The following is a 25324-nucleotide window of genomic DNA, read 5'->3' as shown; positions in this document are numbered from 1 at the left end:
TTTCTTTACATGTGACTGCTTTCTTTGGGATAGCTAAAGTTTAAACGCTTTGCCCATGTGTCATATTTCTAATGTACTTACCATCATACACTGTATGGTTGCTGGGTCAGGCTCAGCTACTGGAAGAATGTTTATTTCCTGCCAAGTAATTTTTCAACAGAAACTACTGGGTATCAGTCAAGGTTTCACTGTATAGGGAAGCTATTCTTAGGAAAATTTTCTTTTTTTCTTGTAAGAAGGGAAAACAATGGGTGTCCTGAGATATTGTCTGAGACATTCTGGCTTGATTCAGGACAAAAGAGGCTGAACTTCTTGTCTGTCTTTTCCCTTAATACTCCTGTCCCATCCACCAAATAAGTAAAGATGTTCTTGAAGTTTTGAAATGAGTGAAAACACTTGAAAAACAGATAACTGTGAAAGAGCACTTTGTGGGTGGAAAAAACCCCATGATAAATTGGCTGTTTCTATTACTGAAAAAAGAGCATCTGGCAGTCAGAGCAGCAGAATTTCTATGATTTCAGGTTATGGGTATCTAGATAAGACTAGACATTGTTTTCTTTCCTCTTTCCAGGTATCTTAGTACCATGAAAGAATTACTCTTGGTGCGACTTCACCAAAAACAAATGCACATGCACCAAAACAGTTACATGAATACACTGCATTTTATTTTGTGCTGTGTTTTTTCCTTTTGTTATTCTATAGAAATAGTTATTTCTATTTGTGTAGCAGAATACCATCCAGTCTCTACCTTGGGTAGGAGGAAGCTATAAATGTTTGCACGCTTGCAATTAGTAACAAGGCCTTAAGAACTTTTCCTCTGAAATTCTTTTTTTTAAGTATTTGTTGTTTCAGAAATGACCATCTAATTCCTAAGTTCTAGATTTTTTTGGGCATATATAAATGTTTTTTTGGATATTTATTTCTAGTATGTTTACTTATGTTTTATATTAAAGCTTGAGTGAGGCTTTTTTTTGCTATTTACAGACACTTTTTTTTTAATTGCTTGTGTATAAATACATTATTGCACAATTTACTATAAGCAAAATGCAAATATCTTCTGTATGGTAGGTAAACTCAAGTCTACCAGAAATAGAAAAGTACAGGATATTTCTGATAGATTATTCTTTGTGAGCAGAGTGTTCCAGTTGGAATACAGGTTAGATCAAATGGGTCATAGTTATGTAAGTTTATTATTATACCCAAACTAACAATTTTATACTGCATAGAGAAATTATTAAATTAAAGGGTTTAGCTTGACTATCCCCTTCCTTTCCTGGCTTTTCTGAGGAACAACTGCATCTCTCAAAGAATGTATCTGTTGTATATTACAAAACACAAGTGTTTGATGTAACTAACTCTCTATAACAATGTATTGTAATGCGTGATGGGGGTGGGGAGGAAAAATTTCACCAAAACAGAGGTTTCTGGTGCAAGAACAGTCAGATCTCTATTAAAGGCTACAAGCAAGTTCCTTCTTCGCCGCAAAATTGACACAAGCTTTGTTTAAAAACAAAAAAAGTTTATTTGCTTATGCTTTTAAAAGGAATAACAACCTTAAATGCATCAAACTTGAATCATGTTAGGAAATTCTCTAGGTGTAGTCTGTCTTGGAGAGAATACTGCCTTATTCTCAGGTTGATATCAAGTGCTGACAACGAAATCAACCCTGTGTACAGATGTCACAGAGAAAGCTGTCCTGAAAAAGCTTCTATTGGCAGTCCTCTCAGCCTAGAAACTTTAAGCTTTTAAGTATTTGATGAGGAATTGTTGGTGCCAAGGAGTGTCTTTAGCTGTTTAAGTGGGGAGAAGGAAAAAGGAGATAGCAAAGGAGAACCCATGTTCCTTATGCATACTCAGTACTTTTGGTACTTACGCCTATGAGAGCTGGAGCATCTTAATTGAAGAATCCATCAAAATAAGCTAATAGAACATTACTGTGGGGTGGATCCAGTACCAGAAGACCTCTTGTTTTTACAGATCAAAGAGATTTCTCCATTTAGTCTATGGTGGGAGGGAGAAATAAGTGAAGTATTAGTTGGGGAATTAGTCTGCTGTTTAAAAAGGGATTACTCTAATTTAAGAGAACATGCTTAGAAAATTTTTGTTTTCATTTCAGTTAAAGGAAATCAGTGTTTTTCCTTCTGCGTGTAAAGCTGCTAGAAACTGGGACCATTTTCAATTTGTGGACCCAGGAATAACCTGGGTCAGTGAACACTGTGTTTTCTTTTAGTGTAGTGATTGCATACTATCAAGAATGATTTTACCAAATCATTGAGCAAAGTAGTTAAAACACTTCCTTCAATGCAAACAGACTTAATTTGTAAATATGCATCCTAAAGTCTTCTACTTGAACATTTCAGTTAATTTTGTTTCAAGTTGCATTACCTTGTTAGTAGTTTCTCTCTGTGAAGCATCCTGACGTCTTGGCAGTTTCTGTGTTCCAGACACCCTGTAGCCTTTCATTTGCAATACAAAGTAGGCAGTCAGTGCTATACAACATGGTAAAGTTAGCTTTCACAAATTTTAAACCAATTATTAGTTCCTAGGGAGTGGTGTGATACACAGTCATCTAGTTGGTTTAAATATATGCACCCGTTGAGGTCAATCCTAACAAGCAATAGTTTGACTGGAAGAATGACTGAGAGGGTGAATTTGCAGAGTGAGCAAAAACACAAGTCTTCAAGGCTACAAGATTTTAATGAATCCAAGACTTGTATTTTAATGAGGTGTAAAAAAGAGGCAATATCTTTGTCCTTTTAAGCACTGAACTTCTGCAGACTTCTCACAGAACATTTTTATACTCCTGAGAATGTGAATAATATGAAATCTCCAGTAAGTCGTGGTCTTCAGTTTAGCATCTTTGCACAGTGTAAGAAGCAGTCTTTTTGAGTTTCCATGAATTACAAATCACAATTTATAATAGTGATCACTGTCATAAATTTTCTTCGAGTATTTAATGTCATAATTCCACTTGGAAAATTAGATAAATGAGTGGGAGGTTTCTTCTGGATGTTGAAATGCATCCTTGCTTAATGGTTTTTGCTGTGTTTTGATGCCTTAGTTCTTAACTATTCAGAGATTGTTTGTTTAACAGAAATACACAATTTGTGAGCTTTGAAAAGGATAGCTCATTATTTCCTTTAAGTCATTTTAGTTTCCAAGCAATGAAGTTCTGTCTGAACTGTCAAAATGCTGTTTTGAATAATGGTTGAATGTAACATGACCCAATGATGTGGTTTTATATCTATTTCTCTAGTGATAAAATTGGCAATCAATAAAGTAATCACTATTTTGTCATAGTCTCTGTCATGAAGTTTGGACTAGACCAGAAATTATTCTCTCCTATTAAGCAAAACTTTACTGCATTGTTATATGAAAACTTGGAATAGTTTCATCATTTCTGGCATTGCTTCACTGGTAGTTTGACCATTGGATTTTAGAAGTCTCCATATGTCTCAGTTTGTCTTGGTGGTCTTGGTTACAACAGCTTTTGGGTTGACAAAGAGCTATTGAAATAAGAGTGTTGTTTGAAATGGAAATAGGGGGTTAATGCTTTTTTAAAGTAAGATTACCAAAGGAGTGTAACTCAAGATCTAATTCCATGTCCACAAGGTACTAAAATAGTTATGGTACTAGAAAAGCTTGGAATACCTAATTCAGAGGAAAGAAAATTTCAAAAATTCTTATTATTTTGCATATTTACTTATCTCTATTTGTCACCTGTTTTCTAACATGTATACAGTTTCTAAATTTTAGATACCAAATATATGTATGTTCTTCAGGGAGAATGCAGCTTTTATTAGTAATGTTCTGTATTTATGTTTTATTGTGTACACTATTGTGGAACAAGGCTGCGACAGTTACTGCTGTAATACATCCCGAATTAACTTTGACTGTAGTTCTTTCTTATGCAGCATTTTTCAGGCTTCATTGTTAGAAAATGTGATTTGGTAGAGGACAAGTTGAAAAACAATAAAGCAAATTAATGTTTTGAAACTTCAAGAATAACGTAGGTTTTCTGTTAAACAAGTATTTTAACATCATTGCCTCCAAAAATAAATATTATAAAGCATTTAGAATTAAGTCTTAAATTGTGCGAAAGTTGGAATTAATTTATCAGTGAATCTCTGGAAGTTTTATGGAAGTCTGTACATATTACAGGGTCCACAAGAACTTAGTGTTCCATAAGCTTAAAAAAATGACCACTTTTTGTTTCATAAAATCTAAGCAGTAGAAAAAGTTTGTGAGACCGACTTCCGTGGTAGGAAATCAAAGGAGCTTTTTGATGATGAATTTTCCTATTCATTCATAACTTTTGAAGTAAGCTTATGAATAAATAAGAACTATGTAATTCCACAATCAGAGTTACACATGTAGGTGCTGTTATTTTTACAAAGCTTTCCTTTGTAAAGGAAATTAAATTTCCTATGTAAATAACATAGGTGAGCTCAGTTCAGTTTCAGCTATACACCTGCTAAGTTCTTAGAAACCATAGTAGTGATGAGATAGCAGGATTGTTTTCCTTGCAGATGTACTTCCGTGTCTTGCCCCCTTTGTGTCCGGACACCTTTCTTCCAAGCAGCTGAACAATTCCAAATGTGTCATTGTGCCATCAGGCACTTCTGTGCCTGACACAAAGCCATGATCCACCAGGCAGTCCCACAGCTCGTGTCCATACTTTGGTACTTTAAAAGGTGTATAGGTAGCTAAGGGAACAGCTAGAATACAGGAGCAGTAGAGTTGTGACATCAACTTGCTGCTTGTAAATCATCCAGAAGTAATGTACAGAAGTGGAAGAAGCACAAGTAAAATGGAAGTGATTATCTAAGCAGAGCATGGAGAGGTCAGGGCAATTTATGGGATTTTCAGGAGTCTTCAGGTTTGGGAGAAATTGAAGAAAAAGAACCCTAGAATTACAAGAACATAATGAAAAGTGTGTCTGGAGTTTCTCTGTTAGAAAAGACTAAAAGGCACTTTCCCATTCATCCAATCAAGCTAAATCCATGTCAAATATGATGAAAACATGTGAGAAGCTTAGAGGTGTTAGAGAAGGGACAAGATAATGCCACAGTCGTGGCCGGGATTAGGTGACGGACAAACATTGTGGTTTATGGCTGGGGTGAGCATTCACGTAGAGAAGACTTCATGGGTGGACCATCACCACTGGAGTCCTAGAGGTATTAACTAGGGATTGATTCTGGCAGTCTGACAAGATTTCTAGACTGAGAAGCAGAAGTCTAGGAAAAACTTATCTAATGTTCCTGCCTATAAAATCATAAATAAAGAGGAATATCAAGTGTACCAGAATAAATCAAAGGGTATGAGGGAATATAAGAAGGGTGGAGATAGCAGTACTGATAAATGCATAGCAAATAGTCAAGTACTAACATTGTAAAGACTAACTTTTTTGAATAGGGTGTGGTTGGTGGAAAACAGCTGGATGACTGGTTAGCAGTGGGACAAGACAGGAAAGCAAAATAAACAAACTATGGTGATTAACACTGTGAAGCAAGCTGTTGCACAGATGAAGGAAATCTGGTGGAACAATTGTGACTGGAACGCTAAAACTGGAAATGGTCTTGTTGGAAAAGATAGGTAAAGGAAAAAGTGGTGCCGTCGCACTGTGTGATACTGATATAAAAACTTGGGAAGAAGTGAGATGAAATTGCATGGATAAAATAGAGATGTTTTATTTGGGCCAGCAATATTAAATTTGGATATGAATAGTTGTATCTTCAGTGCTTTGAGGTGGGAGATCCAGATGGAATTAAGTAGTTGCTGCACAAACAAGGTGTTACGCTGTATCCAGTAAGTTTTTGACAAGTATTGAATATCCTGCTCTTTTCAAAGGACAGGAATTTAAGGCTTTTTAGTTTGGTTGCAGGGGGATTTTTCCCCTAAGTAAGCTTGGATCAGGACATCCTTCAGGTGAAATGGATGGGAAAAAATGTTTGCATATAGGTAGTATTACATAGTACGAGGCATTTTTAAAAGCAAGTAAACTATTTAATCTGGAATAGAGAGGTTAAGAATAAAAAGAAGGCTTTCCATTTATTTACTTTAGATGCAAAAAGATATCTGAAGATTATATTTTAACAAAAGGAGCAAATATTTGAGGGAGGGATTTCAGACGAGTTGGATGAATAACAAATTTAAAAGCTGTACTGTAAGTAGGCTGAGAAATCAAACAGCATAATGTTGTGGAAAAATGACAACTCAGAAACTCTAAGGGTGCAATAGTATTTCCAGAGATCAGTCACGGAGATAAGGTCTGGCTAAAAAGAAAGAAAGCTCTAACTCAGCCATTGAAGATAAGGATGGTAAAACATGTGGAGTGGATGAAGAGACTGAAATTTGGTCGGGCTCAAAGATCAAAGCTGATATTTTATCATGAGGACTTTAATGATATTGCACATATGTTGAACATAGAAGCAAAGCTAGAATATACGATGGGAATGAACATAGGAAAATGATGTCCAGGGTGGGAAAAGTCCTTTACAAGCTTCATGTACTCGAGTCATGGATAATTACCAGCTGAGATTGATTAGAAAAGTGATTAGACTGAGGTTGATAAGTAATAAAAGCTCTACTGTGATCATTTCAAATTAACATAATGTGCTCATCCCAAGCAGGCTACTTATTGTACTACTTAATCTCAGAGCAGAGACTGGGGTGTGAGGTGGGGAGAATGAATTGTAGTTTCTAGAGCTGTCTTTTCCTGCTTTCATGTGGCAATAGTGTCGTCTTTGCTCATGATATGAAATTCCATCAAAATTATCTGGTTTTGTTGTTTCCAGACTGGATTAATGTGTCTCTGGACTGTGTTTTTTGACTTTAGAACTCACTGCTATGACAGCTCTAGCCTTGGGAAAAGGATGTGTTATGTGGCGGGAGAGTAACCTGTTAACGTTTTTAAATGTGGGCTGTGAAAGAACTCACATAATTTAGAATTATGAATTTTAATTGGTTTCTGCTCTATTTCTATTTAACAACTTCCAAGGCAGGAATTTGAGTCTCAAGTTAAAATAAGGCCCAAAATCTTGAATCTGACTGTCTTGCAAGTATTCTGTGTTTACATAGGTTTTTTTATTACAGCGTATTTATGTTGAAGGTTATTCATGAGATAGAGTGCTCACTTGACAGTGCACACTTATTGATTTTATTGATTTCTTGTTCTATGATCTGATATCTATTAGATATTAGCTGTGCAATAGTGTTAGGATTCTCATTTTCTTGCTGTTATACAACCCAAATTTTCTTTCTTCAGGCATTATTCAGAAACATAGAATTCAAAGTTGGAGTAACTTATTTTCTGTACTTCAGTAGTAGGCAGAACTATCAGAGCTTATTTTTCCAATGTATTAAAGAATGCATTAACCGTGGGGTTTTAGGACTTTTAAGTTCATTGCCATTTACTCTTCTTAAGGAATATGTAATTTTCATGTGCTCTACCTACATTTTCAGTTTTTGTTAGAACTCTGAACCGAGTACAGTATTGGTTTTGGGAAGGGGGAGAATTCTACTTGTTAACAATCATATGCTCCTCTAACATGTCACTTACATTAGGCTTTTCTGCTTGTGAAGTGTAGAAAAGATATGGCCACACATTTTAAAATAAAATATGTTCTTCTGAAAAAATATTTTCCTATGTATTTCAGTTTTTCTCTTGGAACAATAGAAATTAAAAAGGGGTGACAAAAATCTAAAAAAAGAAAAAAACTATTTTGATTCACTTAAAACATTTCTTGCCTTTCGTCTCCTGTTCTCAAAAGAATTATTTTGCAGGGCATATTTAGGATTTTCATGCTTTGCTAAGGCTTAGAGCAATTATTATTTTTAAGTTTTTCAACTGTATTTTACTACTTTGTCTGGTATTGTAAAATGAGTACCCAAGGAATTGGGCAATTTTTTGGTTTAATTTTTATTACAACAGAGTATAGAAAAATGTGCTTCAGCATTGCATTAGAACATTTCAGCAGAACTAAAACAGCAAATAGAATTTGTTGTATAGTTTATGTTCAAGTAAATTCTAAAATTAAATAATACTACTTTAAAAGCTTTATTTTCATCTGACTCTTTTGGATTGCCTGAAACTGTGTAAAGGAATGCAGTTTTATTAGTCTGTCATTTTCCTTACTACAAATACACCTCAGCCATTTGCTTGGCACAGATGTCTGGATAATCTGTAGGAACAGGCCTCTGGAGAAAATTTTATGAAAAAGAATGTGAATAAGATGAAATATTAGTATTTAAAATTAAGAGGTTAAGCATCAACTTAGAGCCTAAATTATTGCTGCATGTTGTGATTTCTTTTCTTATTAAAAGAATGAAGCCACTTAGTAAATCCCATTAACATCAATAGCAGTTACAAGATGCTTAGCAGTTTGAATCACAGAATTGATTTTATGCAGCTGTCAGTTGCATTATTAATACAGATTGGGTAACCAACAGATGGGTTTAGAAAGAGAGAGAAAGAAGTGATCCTATCCATTTTTTCCTTTTGAGTTCATTTTCAGAAAGCTGAAAAAATTCTGACCTGCATTGCGCCTTGTGTAAATCTTTGACTGAGTTACAAGTGAGACTTCAATAGGTGAATCATGTGAAAACAAGTAATTTAGTATTCCCTTATATATACTCTGGCCTTAAATTTGCTACTTAATGGTGACTGGCATTTGAAGAGGGTTTATCCCTTATCTTAAAACTTGTAATGACCTTTTTGTCTATAGCCTCTTTTAATATTGTATTTTTCTTGCTATTGAATTTTGATTTAAATAACTTTGTAGTGGATTTTCAGAGAAAAAAATGGTGTAGTTTTTCTCTGTGAAAGTTACCATTCTCTTTCAAAGGGCTTCAGAAGAAAATATTTCAACAATCCAAAGCTGCACCAAAAGAAAAAAATAAATAGCCTGAATTGAATTGTATGCCAAGTCACAATAATTTATTCTGTATTAGAACTGTTTCCAAAACCATGGTCCACTATAATATGTTTGTCTTTCTCTTTTTAATAAGAAATGTCATGCCTAAAGCGCATCAATTCTGTCTTAGAGGAGAAAACTGGCTAAGGACTGAAATGCATTAGGCAGAGTCACTTTAATAGTTGGTGCAGTTTTACTCTGCAAGTGTTCGCTTGGGATTGTAAATTTGATTCTTATTCCTGGTATTGATTATAATTTCTCCATTATGCCAAAAATGCCTTAAAGTCTGAATGCTTTGAATTTATGGGGGGTTTAGGTTGATTGAGTCTAAGTAAATACTAAATCCAGATATACTTCGCACTTACAGGCGCTTGCAGACCAGTTTGAAAATGCAAATACATCAGTATCTGAACGCATGAAGATTTTCTACTGTTGCCAGGTGCCTCCACATTGGGCCATACAGGTGTGAAACAATTCCATTTCAATCTTTACTTAAAAGTCTATGGTGGTTATTTTTGATGTTGCATCACTCCATAGTCAAGTGAGTGTGATGTGACCTGGAGTTCAAACACTGTAGAAATAAAGACATAACCTGACATACGCCAGGTTTTTCTGGAGAGAAGTCAAGTTCTACAGTGCTTTGCTTTCAGATGTCTTGTTCTGTCATGCACAGGAGTAATTGCTTATTAGTGCAATTCTTCTTTACTTTCCTTTTTCCTCCAGTAAAAAGCAGACTAAAGTTTGCAAGCTTCAAACATATGTCCTATTAAAATAAACTTCCCGCTGTCTTACTTTTTATTACTGGTTTGCTTATGCTACTGTTACTTGCTTCTTTCTTGTCTTTTAAAGTTCACTTTGGGAAGTTGATCATGGTGAAATCAGCCAGTTTGGGAATCAACAGCACACTGAAGAGCTGAGAAAGCTTTTCTTTTGAGACAGTCCCCTCTTTTACTAGTACTGACAGGATTTTTTTTTATACTCATAACTGCACTGTTCATCTTGATTTTCTACAACAGAAATCTACACACTAAAGTCTTATGATGCTGTATTTAAAAAACTTGAAAAAATTGTTTACATTGCATACTCCAAAGGTATTCATGTTGGTTTACTTTTAATGGTGTTTTACTCCTTTTTGATTTCTAGTTTCAATGCATGTTGTTTTAACCAACCATATCTTCTTCGAGCATTCTCAAGTTTTTTCTACATAACCTTTCAACAGGCAGTATAACTATCAAGTGTGGTTTTCATTTCCAGTTGTCAGAGTGGCATTTTCAATCCAAGCCAGTTTTCTAAGCCAAAGATAGAAATGCTTAAATAGGGATTTGTAATGAAAGATGACTGCAATCTTCTAGTCGTAGTAGTGAAGACACATTGCATATATAAATTTTACCAAATATAACTGAGCAAATTTAATTAAACATTAATGAGATTTAGTTTTAGACAATGGCAAATGTTTTTTTCCTAAGTGATTAGCATCAAGCTAACAAAGAGGTTTTCAGAGTTTGTTGCATATTTATTTATATCAAAGAGTTGTAGCCAGATGTTAATATTTTTTTTACTACTAGTCTATTCCCCTCTAGTAACTCCTTGGATTTGTAACCGATACTGAACCCAAACCAATAAAGATAGGTTCATGACATAGGTAGAAAATTTCAGGGGGTCCATTCAGGATCACCAAGCCCACTGCAGAGGTTAACTGTATGGGGTCTTACAGCATAAGTTGCTGTCTTTACACAGAATGCTCCTGTTTATTTTTGCAAACCTAACTCTCTCACACATGGTAAGTTACCCTTTCTTCAAAGGTTTAAACCTATTCGCAATTTTAGTCTTCTCTTAAAAAATACAGACCGAAGATAACTTTTCAAAGTCATGAAAACATGCAGTGTTTGTTTTTGACTTGAACATATTGCTCTTTTATTCTCATTAGTACACTGAAATAATAGCTGAATTTGAAATAACAAAGAGGCTGACTGAACTGTGAGGAAAACTCAACTAGGGAGTTGAACCTAAACTCAAATCCAATATTGATTTGGGTGAAAACTAACACCCTTTTGCAGTCGCTGTTTGGGACAGCGATTTCTCACAACTACTGAATAGAATTGTATCAGAGCCTTTCTCTCTATCTTTGTTTCTCCACAGGTACAGATTACTGTGACAAAGCATTGCTAGAAGGGGCTTTAATTCCCTGCTTTGGCCTCTGTTTCCCACTCGGTATTCCCAACATCCTGCTGCAGCTGTTCTCCAGCCGCATGGGCCTCATTTAAGGGCTGGAAATTCATCTCTGTCGATTCGTTCTTGCCATGTCCATTTCTATTTTTGTATTATATTGTTAAATTGTTCAAAGCACAACAACTGTTATTTAGTTGGTGGGGGTTTTTTGAGGTATATACTGTTTGAGGTTCCAACCTGAAGTTTCAGGAGAATAATTGCATATTATCTGTCTGCTTCTTGTTGGTGTCAGAAATGCCTCTTACATATTTTTAACATGTAGACATTATTTGCTTACCTACTTTCAATTACCTGGAATTTTTTATTTTTCCAGCGTCAGCTTGCAAACTTACTCTTTGAGCTGGGGTGCACCAGCTCTGCGTTACAAATATTTGAGCAGCTGGAAATGTGGGAAGATGCAGTAATCTGCTATGAAAGAGCAGGACAACATGGAAAGGTAAGAAAAATGTTTTATATAGCTGAGATCCCATCTTGAAATAGCATCTGAAGAGGGAAGGACTGTCTGTCTTTAGCTGGCAAATCACTAATGACACTCACTTCTACATGGGTGTCATCACAGCTAAGTCTACTGAAGAAAAATGGATACATGGCATAAGAGCTTGCCATAACCTGTGAATGCTAAAAAAATTGACTTCGAGTAAAATAGCCACATGAAATAGAAGTTGGTAAATAAGAAGCACCTTGAGATGCAAGAAGGTTGTGATAGTGATTCTTGAAAATATTCAAGGATAATTAAATTAACTTCTATGGATAGACAGCAAGGTGTAATGTGGCATTTCAAGAAAGCTGTAGCAGTTATTCATGATGAAGTCCTGAAACTGTCTGGAGGGGATATTGATTTTCTTTCCCACTTGATTTTAAACTTTTAGCTGTAGTTTTTTTAAAACACTTTAAATAGAGTAACATCAGTGTTTGATGTATTTAATTACTTAATGTTAACATATTCAAATTACAGAATCAAACACTTGAAACAAGAAGTGGTGTAAGATTAAAAGGCTTTGCTTGTTAACTCTGTGTTGATGTTTTCCTAACTTCTCCATCATTTCTTTAGCGCTGCTACCACTATGTGTGATCAGCTCCAAAGACAATTAAAAGCCATCACCTAACTCTGTGTATCAGTGACATAACTTTTCAAAATTGCTGATAACAGGCTACATTAGCCTTCCTATTGTTGATTATTTTGCTTTTACTATTAGAGCAATGGTAGGAAGAATTTAGAAAATCATATGTGGAAGCAATGCCTACTTGTATGTAACTTTAGATGGGTTCTCTTTCTGGTGCAAACTCTCACACAGGCTGTAACAGGAACTTACGCTATCAAGCAGTGTTTTCAGAATTTATATAGATTTCAGAAGTATTCCATTTCAGACAAAAATAGGTTTTTTTCTTTTCTTCCCTTCCCCTCTGTTTGGTATATGGTAGCATTAAATATATGAATGTACATGTGCCTTTACAACACCATAAGCACAAAGACTATGCTCTAACATAATTTAAGCTTAATGAATAGAGATAAATAATTTCAACTGATGGAAAAAAAACAGAATGTCTCATACTTCCATGTTTTTTTCTAATTGTCATGCACCAAAGCCTAGATTTTGTTCATTATAAACTGACAGATATGTCTTGCTGGCAAATTCTGTGCCACATTATACATGCCTTGGGGGTAGTATGCTAATATCACAATCTTCTCAGTACAGTGGAGAAATAGAGGTCAGTATTTTCCATTTCCTGGAAATGCATTCTGTCCTAGTTACATTCACAACCTGCCCTTGGGGAGTTATGAAAATGGCACTCAGAGAATAGGACAGGATATCTGACACAGGAAACTGCTTAGAAATGCTTTCAGAATGGGGGATTGTGCTGTGCTTTGAAAAACAGAAAATGCTGTGTAAGTATGAAATAACAGTAGTGCTGGAAAAAAGCTAGCTTTGGACCAAAAAAGACAGAAAATTAGAAACATGTAGCTGTGCACCAAGGGGAATGAATATTTCTGCTCTTTATTGTAAAATGTTCCGAGTGTGAACTGCTTATATTTACCAAAAGTGTTCTGATGTTTTTAAACATGGTAGTTGTTCTTGTAGTAATGCATGAAAATCTACTAGAGTGTGTATGTATGCATATATGTATGTTGGCCACTGGATAATCATGTCATTAATGATCTTAGCATATATCTGTGCAAAACAACAAACTTCTGTGTGTTTTTCAGTCACAAATGCTTTTATATAGAAAACCTGAATTTAAATCCTGAAAAATCTAATAAAACTGCCAAATATCAGTAATACCGATGTGTTTGATGAGTACTTGCACATCAAAGTAATACCTTCTTTCATCCTACTTTGGAATTATCTGCTGATAAAGAAACAGAGCATGTAGATAAGACCATGTGAAGGTCCACATTATGTTGTTAGAAAATACATAATTCATTTGGTTATAACAGGGCCATGTAGCTGTAGATATTTTGCAGAGTAAGATGTTACTAACATTTAACAAACTTTTTTTGAGGATTTGTTACTGTTACTAGATATGGCTCTACATTTGTTTTATAAGCTGAACAAAATTAGTAGAAATTAGTATTATAATATGAGTCAACAGAAGAGTAATAGACTGCCAAGCAGTGAGCCAAATGGCGCAGAACAAGGAGAAAAAGGTATTATAAAACCTGAATGCAGTATGCTGATAGTTGCTGTGGCTTTCTCACTGAAGTGTTTTACTCACTGTATTGCTTTAACAGACTTGGTTGCAAAAGGAGGCATCTCCATGTGTGTAGTGAGAACTGGTGTTGAAAAGTGTCCTTCTCCCTTCATTTAACTGTGAGAAGGACCCAGAAATCTCAAGAGTATTATTAACATCAGACAACCTTATCTGGTTAAGGTGTAAGATGTCTCTTCCACCTAAAAATGGTACTATTTCCATGCTAAAAGAAAGAGTGAACCAGAGATGTGACTTTCCAGTTTTTCCACTCGGAAGTGTGGCCTTTCTCCCTTGCAAGAACTCTACAGCATGGTAGCTGCTGATCTTTGATAGATTATAATGAGATCTGCCATTTGGCATCAGATGGATATTCCATTTTACAGCAACCTGTTTTCAGCCCTATCTGTTCCATCATCTCATCAGAGTATAAAGCATGATACAGAGTCTGGTTTTAGACCGACATACCCCAGCAATCCACGTTCTACAGGGTTATTTTTCTTGTCATGGCATGACACAGATACCTCAAAACATTTGAGTGAGGAAACACAATTATGGTGAAAAAGCCCAACTTAAAAGTCAGGTATGGCTTCCCAGATGTGAAGCAGTACTGTACTGATTAGTGCACGAGCTCATTCGAGAACTTGATTCAATTCCGCTATATATAGTAACAGCTGTAGAAGGCAGGTGAGCACTCCTGCATGTGGTTACTAAGCTAAGAAAGAGGGGTAAATGTCTCGCCCAAGGTCTTGCATGAAATTACAGGGAAGATGAAATGAAAAGCAAAGAGCTTTCCATTTCTCTTAATGCCTTTTTCCATGCTCCTCTGTTCTGCTTTTTCATGCTACTTCTCTGGTAGCCAAGCAAATTATGTGCAAGCAGAAAAATGAAGACTTTTTAGGAAATAGTTTGAGCTAGCAAAGGAATGAATTGTAAAATAATAGAACTGGTAGATCAGTGAAAAGTGAGGGTAATAGGATCTTTTTGGAAATAGATAAATTAAGAGCATGGGAATGGCAAGCGGAAGTTTAGTGTTGGGAAGCCAGATGCAGAATGAATCTTAAACTTGGTTTCCAGGAATCTGTGTAGTGAGTAATGCGAAGGCACCACCTTTTGTTTAAACCAGACTTCCCTTTACTGATTGGGGATTTTTGTGACATGTTGCCTGTTTAATTTAATCCCATACCACCCGTAGTAGTCCAGAAGGCAAGATAAGAGCCTAAATCTTTCTTGTGTTTAAATCAGCTGACTTTTGAGATGAGTATTGAATTCCATCCCTTCTGGTGCAGACTGTGCTGTGAAAAAGCAGTGTTGTTATAAATGCACCTGATTCAGTCAATGAGGGTTATACAGCTTCTTTTTTTTAGTTATAATTTAATTAATAATTTTCATATCAAATCTTATTAAATTTAGATATAACTTTTAGTTATAAAACATGCAAATTAATAATTAATATCTATTTAATGGGTAAGAATAAATCTCCAGTGGCTGTATTTCTTTTACATATATTACGTCCACTGTGTGAAAAATGTTTCTTGATAATACTTGTTGTTAAGAAAAGACTTGTTTTTGCAGAAGCAGGGTTCTTATGAAAGATTAAATGTGGTTTTTTGAAAATATTTTACCACAAAGTTAGGAGAAAGGATTCTTCTTTTTCTTTCTTCCCCCCCCCCAAATCCTAGGCAAAATGAGAAATCCAGTTTTAAAGTATCTTCTGGTTTTGTAGAAGACAAATATTTTGATAACACAGGGGTTTTCTTTTAGTTTGACCTTTGTACTAGACTTTAAAGATTTAAGCAATAAAAATGTTTGCAACATGCTAGAGAGGTTATCAGATAGCTGGTCAGATGAAGAAAAAGTCAGACTTCTGCTTATTTAATTCTCTCTTTTATCTGTGTGCTGAAATACTTACGTTTGCAGTGAATTCTTGTAAGCTTAGACCAGAACATGATGCTTTTATGCTCTTAAATGTGAAATACCATTAGTGAGTGGTTGTCTTTCTAATCTAAGCAATGCCACAGGATAGCAGTCTGAGCTTGGGAGTGCCCTGCAGAGGAAGTGGTGAAGAAGCAGCTTGCAATGCACTTTTCACTCTACATCTCCTTACACAGCTACATTTCAATCTTCTTTCTTTATCTGAACAGGAAAAAAACCCCACCTTATCTCTTGGTGTCTGATGTGGTTACTGCAAAAATGAAACACTCAGCTCTCTCTGCTCTAGAAGAGAAAAATCTTCTTTAATATCTGTTATTAGTATGTTACAGCAACTAATGGAGGCAGTTAAGTGGAAGTAAACTGCACTTTAACCAAATCCCTGGAAGCCAGGCTGGCTAGGGTTTTTATTAACCTGGTCTCATGGAAGGCATCCCTGCTTGAGACAAGGGGGCTGGAACTAGATGATATTCAAATTCCATTCCAAACTCAACCATTCTATGATTCTGTAAGTACGGTCTTCTAGTTAGGCAAGATTTTTCTAGTGCTTTGGCTGGGCTAATTCTAATTGTTAAAGAAAGTTTCTTTGGCTTTTTTTAGAGAACTGTTCCACAGGCACTTAAAAACTCTTGCCATCAAGTTATTTTCCTAATATTTAGTCACCAATTTTCTTCTTAATGGGATTCTGGTTTTGCTAATTTTAAGATTCTTCTAGAAATCTAAACCCTTCTTCTTTGAAGAACTTTTGCACTTCAAATATTTGTAGACTTTACTGTTACTTTACAAAAATAATAGCAAGAATGAGATGCTGAAATTGCTATGCATTAGATATTTCGAAACAAGGTAAACCAGCCATTTTTCTAAAGATGATTTTCAGATAGGTTTGATGAATTTTACTGATTGGAGTAAAAAACTTTTCTTCTCTAAAGATCATCTAAAGGTCACAATAAGCAATTCTTACACAAGAAAAGCAGTAATAATTTAAATGCAGAGATGATGTCAGGGTTCCTTTTAGGTAAACGAGCTATGATAGAAGAATGACTAGAGTTACAATGTCAAACTTTAACTCTGTGCAAGGCTGTGCTGGATCTTTCTTGATTCAGATGGTTCAAGTAGGTCTTTTCTAAGAGAAAAATTATACTGATCTGAATTGTGTATGTTGCATTTTTGCAGTGAGGGACCTAGGTAACAGTTCAGTCTGAACAACAGATCATATGTCCAGTGTATTTATCTTTTAAAAAGCCCCAGAAAGCAGACTATCTCATGTTTAAGCAAGAGACAATAATTTTATTGTTAGAGCAAAGATAGTGGCCCTGAGAAAAATAGCTTTTGAAAGTTAGCTACAGCCCATAATAGATGTCTGGGAGACACAGCTTGTGTCTTCTTTTTCATAAAGCTGTATATATTTTGAATATATTTTATTTCAAACATTTATATAAATTTATAATTTCTGCATCTTATGTAAAAGCATAGCATTTCCACAACCAACAGTATGAAAGTCGATGTGTCTTCAGATGTAATAGAGTGGAAATCACTGTTTTCAGAAAAGAGCAATTAGAGAAAAGGGAGTGAGAGTCATTGCAAGAGTACTTACTAGGACATGTAAAACATTACAAGCTTCTAGGATTGCAGATACCTTAATGGTGCTGCTACTGCATTGCTGGGAATTAGGTGTTGGTTTGATGTCCAGGACTGATGTTTGTTCTTGGGACAGAATACATACCTAAGACATGAAAAAAGGAGTAAGCTGCTTCTTGTTTTCATGGTTTAATTTTCTTTGGTGTGTTAAACCAAAAGCCACCATATTATGTTGAAGTATATTTTTTTAAAAAATCAGTTTGGAACTAGATCCTTTCTAGACTTTATCTTTGATGCTGTGTTGGATGAAGATACCGTTTCTTCACTAGCCCTGCTTCTTAATCTTCAGCTGATGATTGCAAGGTGCTAAAGCAGTGTTTGTTTAGGTAGGTAATTAACTGAAAATAAATGGTCTTCTTATGTGTTGGTTGCTCTTTAACAGGCGGAAGAAATACTCAGGCGGGAGTTAGAGAAGAAGGAAACACCATCATTATACTGTTTGCTTGGTGATGTTCTTAAAGACCACCAGTATTACGACAAGGCCTGGGAGCTCTCCAGGCACCGCAGCGCCCGCGCCCAGCGCTCCAAAGGCCTCCTCCATCTCCGCAACCGGGAATTCAGGGAATGTGTGGAGTGCTTTGAACGTTCAGTACAGATCAACCCTATGCAGGTTGGGAAATTATGCACGTACGCTTTGGTTTTAGTTTGTGTGTTCAGTTTTGAATGATGATGCTTTTTAAAAAGACAGTTCTGGGCACAGTTGTCAAAATAACAGTTTATTAGTATTTGTAGCAAATTTTTCACCATGTACTGGGAAGCCTGGCTAAAAATGGTAGCATGAAATGAAGACATCCTTTTGCATCCAGGTCCTTGCATGCAGCTATATCTTTGCCTGTAGAGGTCTTTTATTTCAAAGAGATGAAGCCACTGCAAAGAAGTAAGTACCATCAAATAAATGAGGAACAAGGTATAAAGCAAAACAGTTACAAGAAGAATGCAGATTTAATGAAAGTATCCCTTTGCCCTGTCTGAGTTTGCCCTGGCTTTTAGTTACAAACTCTGATCTCTGTATTTCACAGAAATGTTTTTCGAGTGTTCTGCTCTGTCCTGTTCTGGAGTCACTGAGAAGCACTGTGTTACACTTGTGATGACAGTAGCTCCTATTACAACAATGCATCAAAACTGAAACCACATTGAAAACAGTTCTCTTGATGAGGCTGGTTTCTCTCGCTGATCTTTCTGCAGACAACTTTTGCAATCTTGTTTCAGTTTCTCAGCCATTATATCCCATCCCAATAAGGTTCACCCTGTGGAAGGTCTTGAGAAGTTAAAACAGCTTTGTGGTTGTTTATATATATAAATTGTGCTCCTCATAGCCATTTCTAGGTCCATGTAAAAGCAGGGTATTCCTCCTTCCTGCCCCCCAACAAACACTGCTGAAGTTCCACATGACTAGCTGGGCTTTTGCTTTAAAAAAATTTTAAAGGCCTCCAGCCTTTCAACTCATTTATCATGAAGCTTTTTTTGTATTTTGCTGACTTATTTTATTCCAATGAATCAGAGTCCTATTCTTATTCAAATGAGCTCCAGATAACTTATAAACATCTTTAGAATGGAAAATAAAATGACCAAAAATGCCAGCAAAATATATATTACTTAGATAGGAATTTTATTGAAACAAAGAGGATTTCCAGGTAATAAAGGGTTTCAGGAGATGGCCTGTAGGGCTCAAAACTGAGAAATATTCTGCTGAAATGCTTTTTTATTTTGTATCCTATCCAAAGGAAGTTTAGAATAAAAGGAAATCCAAGAAAAATAGGCCAGTCCATATAGGAAAGTGAACATTTCCTCCTCTTGTTGCTTAGGAAGCACTTTTTAAGATTCAATTGAATTGTTTCAAACAAACAGATTGAACAGATAGATGGTGCAGATTGACATAACTCCTAAATTCTGTCTGTATTCTATGACTACAGAAATGAATTGTTTCCTATTCCAGGGTGTCTGTGGGTAAAAAGCAGAATGGAAATTGATTCTAAATGCAAGGAAAATATTAATTAATTAATTAACTTGTTCCCAGAATTGTGAATAATTTATCAGGTAAACAAGACTCCCTGTTACAAAGAAATTCTAATTTTTTTGTGGTTATTAGAAACCTTTTTGAAGGGAGAGATTTTTAGACTGCAGCAAGTGATTCCCCAAAATTTGTAATGAATAAAACCATTCTCTCTCAACCCTCCTTAAATCTCGTGTTCTTTTTAGCCATCTGGTCAAATTTGGTTGAGACCTCTGGGGTAGGTGTTTGCTGTATAAGCCAATCACTGAATTAGTCTTTGGGGAATCCACAAATAAAAGAAAGCCTTGCAGTTCAAATGTACCTGAAACTCATGTTCATTAGCACTGCTGCTCACAGAATTACTTGTTCTAGTACACAACTAGTGGATGACAGATGCACCTCTCTTGTACTTTCACTTTGAGCATCTTTCAAGGCTTGACAGACAATTTTAGAGATCAAAGAGCTCACAGAGTCAGTTCTCCAGTGGACAAAGTCCGCACAAATTCAGAAGTGAGACTGTGCTGCTGTTACTCATCAGAGTTATAAGACATGCAGTGATTGTTTTACTCTCACCCTTTACAGAAGCACTGTTTAACTTGTATTCTGGGCTATATTCTGGGAACTAACCCTCAATTTCATAAAGTTAAAGCACATTGTTAAGGGCATTGTCCACATGCCTATTAAACACTTGACAGCCTTGGGGCTTCAACCACCTCTAGGAAGACTTGTTCCAGTGTCTGAGAAACCTCTAGGTAAAGAAAAGCTTTCTAATGTCCAATCTAAACCTCAACTGGTGCAGCTTTCTACCATTCCCACACATCACACCACTGGACAGCAGTGAGCCCTGGAAGCCAAGAGGGCAGCACATCCTGGGATGCATCAAACACAGCAAAACCAGCAGCTCAAAAGAGGTGATTATCCTGCTCTCTGCAGTTCTCACCTTGAGCACTGCGTGCAGTTCTGAGCCCCACATTTTAAGAAGGATGTGAAGGTTCTTGAAAGCATCCAAAGGAGGGCTGCAAAGCTGGAGAAAGGGCTGACTGGAAGGAACATCCTGAGAGGAGCAGCTGAGGACTTTAAGCTTGTCTAATTTGGAGAAAAGGAATTTGAGGCATGACCTTATTGCTCTCTGCATCTCCCTGAGGAGTGGAGAAGGGAAGTGCTGAGCTCTCCTCCCTGGTTGAATCTGTATGGATGAGTGGTATTTGGTTGTAACAACTAAAGACTTTAAATGCAAGATTACTGAACTGGTAAAGTTCTGGTCTCTGTGCAAAGCATTATTTAAGTACATTTTTATGTCTAAACATTGTGATAGAAACTCGAGAAGGTTGATATTCTGGCAAGTAGAAAGAGTTGGAATTTTGAATTGTTCGTGCTTCGGTCATTTGAGATGGTTTTCATGATGTTTTTTGTGAAAATGTGATTACCTTGAAAAACATTTTCTAGTGTTTATCATTTGACCTAATTGTAATAGTATAAAGTGAATGTGGATTTTTCACAAGCTAAAGCAAAATATGCAAACCTCTAAATAGCTATCCCCTTCTTCTGTGAATGAAAATGGACTGTTAAAAAGCACTTCACAAATGGTTAAGTGGTCTTCATGTAGTCAACACCTTTGTTTATCCATATTTATTAAAACATTGAACCTACAGTTTTTCTCTAATCAGCATATAGGATATTATTTTTTCCAGTACAATACTATTATAGCTGAAGACAGGTAAAAATTGACAAGAGTTGTGTGTTTGTTCATCCAGGCCAATTTTTTTTTTTTTTTTTTTTTTTGCGCCAAAATATCCATGTTTATATGTAACCATTCATTTTTTCTCTCCAGCTAGGGGTATGGTTTTCCTTGGGCTGTGCATACATTGCTTTAGAAGGCTACGAAGGTGCTGCCAAAGCATTTCAGCGCTGTGTGACATTGGAACCAGATGTATGTACTTTTGAACAAATGATTCAGATGGCTTATCTAAAAGCAGCATGGATGTTTTCATTATAAACAAGCAAAGCAATAATGAAAAACTTGTTTAACCTTAGCCCTTTGAATAAATTAAACTTGTGCATGAAGGCTATATTTTTGTTGTGAGGCATCATAAAAATACTTATCCAGTACTTAACTTTGTCCAAATGTGAGTGTGTGAATATTAAAATAAATTTGAAAAATTTCTTTATGCTAGATTGTGAGGAGAACTAAAAAGAGATAAAACAAAAATTAAATTAAAATATTTAGTCCTCTAAGTAATCGAATTCTCCTGAAAAAAAAAGAAAGTCAAGTTCATGTATGACAAGTACATTTGTAACGGTGTAGTTCAGGAGCACAGGGAGAATGGAGCTTAGCCATTTTTTCAGGATGCAGGGCATGCATGTGTACAATACTGTTGTTTGAATGTGCATTGAGGCAGTGGAGCTGAATTACCTGAGGAATACACTGACAATACTTTTGCCAGAAGGCCTGACTGTCAGATTGTTGCTTGCTTAGAGTTAATGCCATCTACTCAATAGAAACTGTTGTTATTAATTCTTTTCTCTGGGGGAAAAGAATGAGAAAGCAATGAGAGGTGACAGAGGATTCTTTTTTCTTTTGTAATAAAAGGCAATAACTTCCTTGGGAAAAAAAATGTTTATAACAGACAACCTTGTATTTAAATGGAATTCTTACTTTATATATTTGGTTTTTGTTGTTGTTCAGTACAGTAAATTTACTTCCAAGTAGATACTAAAACTGGGTTCACTTATCTCTCTAGGGCCTGTATTTAATTGTATTTATATGACCAAGCCACCTGACTTCTCAATGGGTTACGTGGTGGGTTTTTTATGAGTAAAAGGCACTGGACTGGCTCTCAGTTGGAGACAAAACCTATCTTTATACATGTGCAGCTGTAGCAATGTAGTGACCATTTTCATGAATTAAGTCTCAGAAAGGTTTCCCAGCATGAGTTAAACTCTCCTTAAGCCTGAGAATAGCCTCAGTACCACAGTACATTTCATTGCAGTGCTCAGATCCTGTTCTTCAAATCATTTCTAGTTGTCACTTTGCTGAATTCAGTGGTGGGGCTTCACATTTACCGCAGTGTCAGGCAAAGGGCAGGAATCATCTCTGCACATCTCTGCTGGTTTTACCTGTGGTGCTTTAGGGGACATCAGATCCTTTCTGTCCAGTAACAGAGAGTGGTGCAGGTTAAGTAGCTTCCAGCTAGTGAGAAGTGATGAGCTGCTGGGAGCACTGACCTTTCCAGCCATCCCAGCTAGGTCCTAGAAGGCAATGCTGAGACTGAAGGCAAGAGCTGACTTAGTGTATTGCAACCACAAGGCAATTAATTGGTATTTGTATACCTGGTTGTTGCTGATTTAGTCAAATATTTATGTATTTCAATTTTAATATAATAATTTCTATTTCAATGTAATATTTTAACTGCCATGTAGAACATATGTTTCAATATGTCTGATTAGCAAAATCAATGATGTTTGGCAGTAGTTTCATGTGTATGTATTTTTATCAAGTAAGCACAATGTAAGTGAATAAATTTTTTGGTACTTCTCCTTTTATCGTTCCAGAATGCTGAGGCCTGGAACAATTTATCAACTGCTTATATCAGATTAAAACAGAAGTAAGTACTTCAAAAGAATTAGAAGATATTTCTTCCAAAACAAATAATTGTGATTTCCTTTTTTTTGACATTGAGGTTTTTATTATTATAATGTGCTTAACTCAGATTTTATAATCCTTAGCCCTTCAGTTCTCTCTCCCAGGTTGCATCACTGGGAACTATTTATTTTATTTTACAGGAAATAATTTTGTAACCTTTATACAAGTAGCAGCCTCTCTCTACACTTTTTTCTTCTTGGACGCATTTTTGATGTAGTAAGTACTATCAGTGCAAAACATTCATAATAAAGATGAATAATAAAAACTACTTTGACCATGAAGTTAAGAACATAGGTCCGTTTCAAGCAAACAATGTATTCAGACCTATGTAATTTCATAGTATATTATCCTTGGTAGATCTAAGGGAAAACCAGACAGTTTGGTTTTTATATACCAAAGCAGGTGGAAATCTGCACACATGCTAGCTACCTTGTTCTTTTCCCTCAAAACTAATTCATACAAGAAGCTTTGACCTAAGTGGACCGCCACTCTTATTTTGTATTTCGTATTTCAACTCAATGTAATAAAAGTTTACCTGGAAGAATTTAATATTTAAGAATTTTCACATTATAACTTATCACCAAAGAATGAAACAGAATAAGAATGAAAAAGAAGAAGATAATTTATTTTTAAAAACCTTTCTCAAAATTTGGCATCAGTTTATATGGTTACATAGTCAGGAGGCAAAGTGAAAAAAGGGAGAAAGAATAATAAACTTGCACAAAAGTAGAAATTTATAAACATACATGGGAAAAGTGGGAAGTAATATAGACTCAGGAGATTGATATGGCAATGGGAACAGGAGGGAGGAGAAGATAAAAGTGTTAAAATAACTACACAGGGCTAAAAAGTAATAGAAATCAAGAGCTGGTTTTAACTTTTCAGTAGTTCCTTCAATCTTCAGCAGTGCCTTGAGTATGCGCAATTCATGTTAGAGTTGCTCTTTCTTTTCCATACAGTTCAAAATGTCAGATGCTCAGTGTACTGGCTTACGCTTGTTTCATAAAAGCATTTTTAGTCAAAATAATTTTCTGTCTGTTAATCTGCTACAAGGCTGAGAAACTACTGAGTGATTCGTTCCAGTTTACTGGTTGAATTTTATAATTGTTAATCTACTCTTGCAATCTAATACGCTAAGTACATACAAAACTTGTAACTTATTTGATATGGTAGTAAAAGCAATAAATGGGGGCATGTTTCTGAGCTTTTTTCCCCACAGGAATCATGTGAGATAGGACTCTATGTACAGTAAATTTTAAATGAATATTATGTGCTGATAGCCAAGTGTGGCCTGTACTTGCTGTGGAATAGCAACTTCTTTGATTATTTGTGTAGTCACTTATAGATCAAGACTGTGTGTGAGCTAGTTTAGCTCTCTGTTAAAACAGAAAATATCTATAGCAGTACACTTTAGAATAATTTGTGTGGGGATACATAAATTCTTATTTTTTAAGCCTGCCAGAAGAAAAAAAAATTAAATGGAGTGAGGATTTTAAAAAAGGAAAACAAAAGATATTTAAGTAAATAGTTTTCTTTCACACCCTCAAAAAAAGATCCAGCTTTACTCCAACCAGGCTTTTAATACAGGCCCACTCATAGATTGTGCATTTGGCCAAGGCTTGGCAGGGTCTCACACAACAGACAAATAAAACATGAGTACATTTTTTTGAAAAGGGTATGCAAGCAACTTGCTAACACCCAAAGGACAGGGGGTTTGTAGGTTTTTGGGGTTGTTTGCTTTTTAAGACTCCACAAGTTTTATATATTCTGAACTTCCTCCAGAAAAATTAATTGTGATGAAAACAGACTCTATGCTTTGGTTTACCAGAAAACTACTCTGTGTGCCAGGAGGTCTTTGAAGTCTAGGTTTTAGATTTCTCAGAACAAGCTGGGACTGGCCCTCTGTCCTTTGTATGAAAGACTCCTGGTTTCCAAGACCAGATAACGCATTGATACTGCCTGCTGTTTCCTGTCTGGGAATGAATTGACTTAACTGGTTAAGGATGCTCCATCGTTACGTGATTGGTTAAATACACTGGGGATTTGTTTTGAGAATCTAGAGGATTTTATTACATAGCAAGAGTGGTGATTTGTGGAATACTATTTCTATCCCATCCTTTTGGTATCTTGACTACATTTCACGTTTCCATCTTATTGGCATCTGCCCTCCTGGTAACTTCCTAATTTTCAGGAAGATGGGGGAGATGATAGAGACTAACCTTAGAGATGTTGAAGAGCAGTTGTGGAAACAATACGTGGGTCAGGCAGAGCATCTTCCAGCCTGTC

At 35.8% G+C, this 25324-nt stretch overlaps 1 protein-coding gene across 3 annotated transcripts in view; it reads left to right on the top strand.

Moving 5' to 3' along the window:
• TTC27 (tetratricopeptide repeat domain 27) overlaps positions 1-25324 on the top strand; it is a 113397-nt gene that overhangs the window by 72421 nt on the left and 15652 nt on the right. For all 3 annotated transcript variants that reach the window (XM_032102538.1, XM_032102540.1, XM_032102539.1), the window contains exons 11-15: positions 9283-9378; positions 11458-11580; positions 17785-18012; positions 21227-21325; positions 22948-23000. In XM_032102538.1, the coding sequence (XP_031958429.1) occupies positions 9283-9378; positions 11458-11580; positions 17785-18012; positions 21227-21325; positions 22948-23000 (599 nt within the window). The remainder of the gene's footprint in view (positions 1-9282; positions 9379-11457; positions 11581-17784; positions 18013-21226; positions 21326-22947; positions 23001-25324) is intronic.

Source organism: Corvus moneduloides, chromosome 3 (genome assembly GCF_009650955.1).
Source record: "Corvus moneduloides isolate bCorMon1 chromosome 3, bCorMon1.pri, whole genome shotgun sequence".
NCBI lineage: Eukaryota > Metazoa > Chordata > Aves > Passeriformes > Corvidae > Corvus > Corvus moneduloides.
The sequence above is the reverse complement of the archived record's forward strand: the minus strand, read 5'-3'. Positions and strand labels throughout refer to the sequence as shown.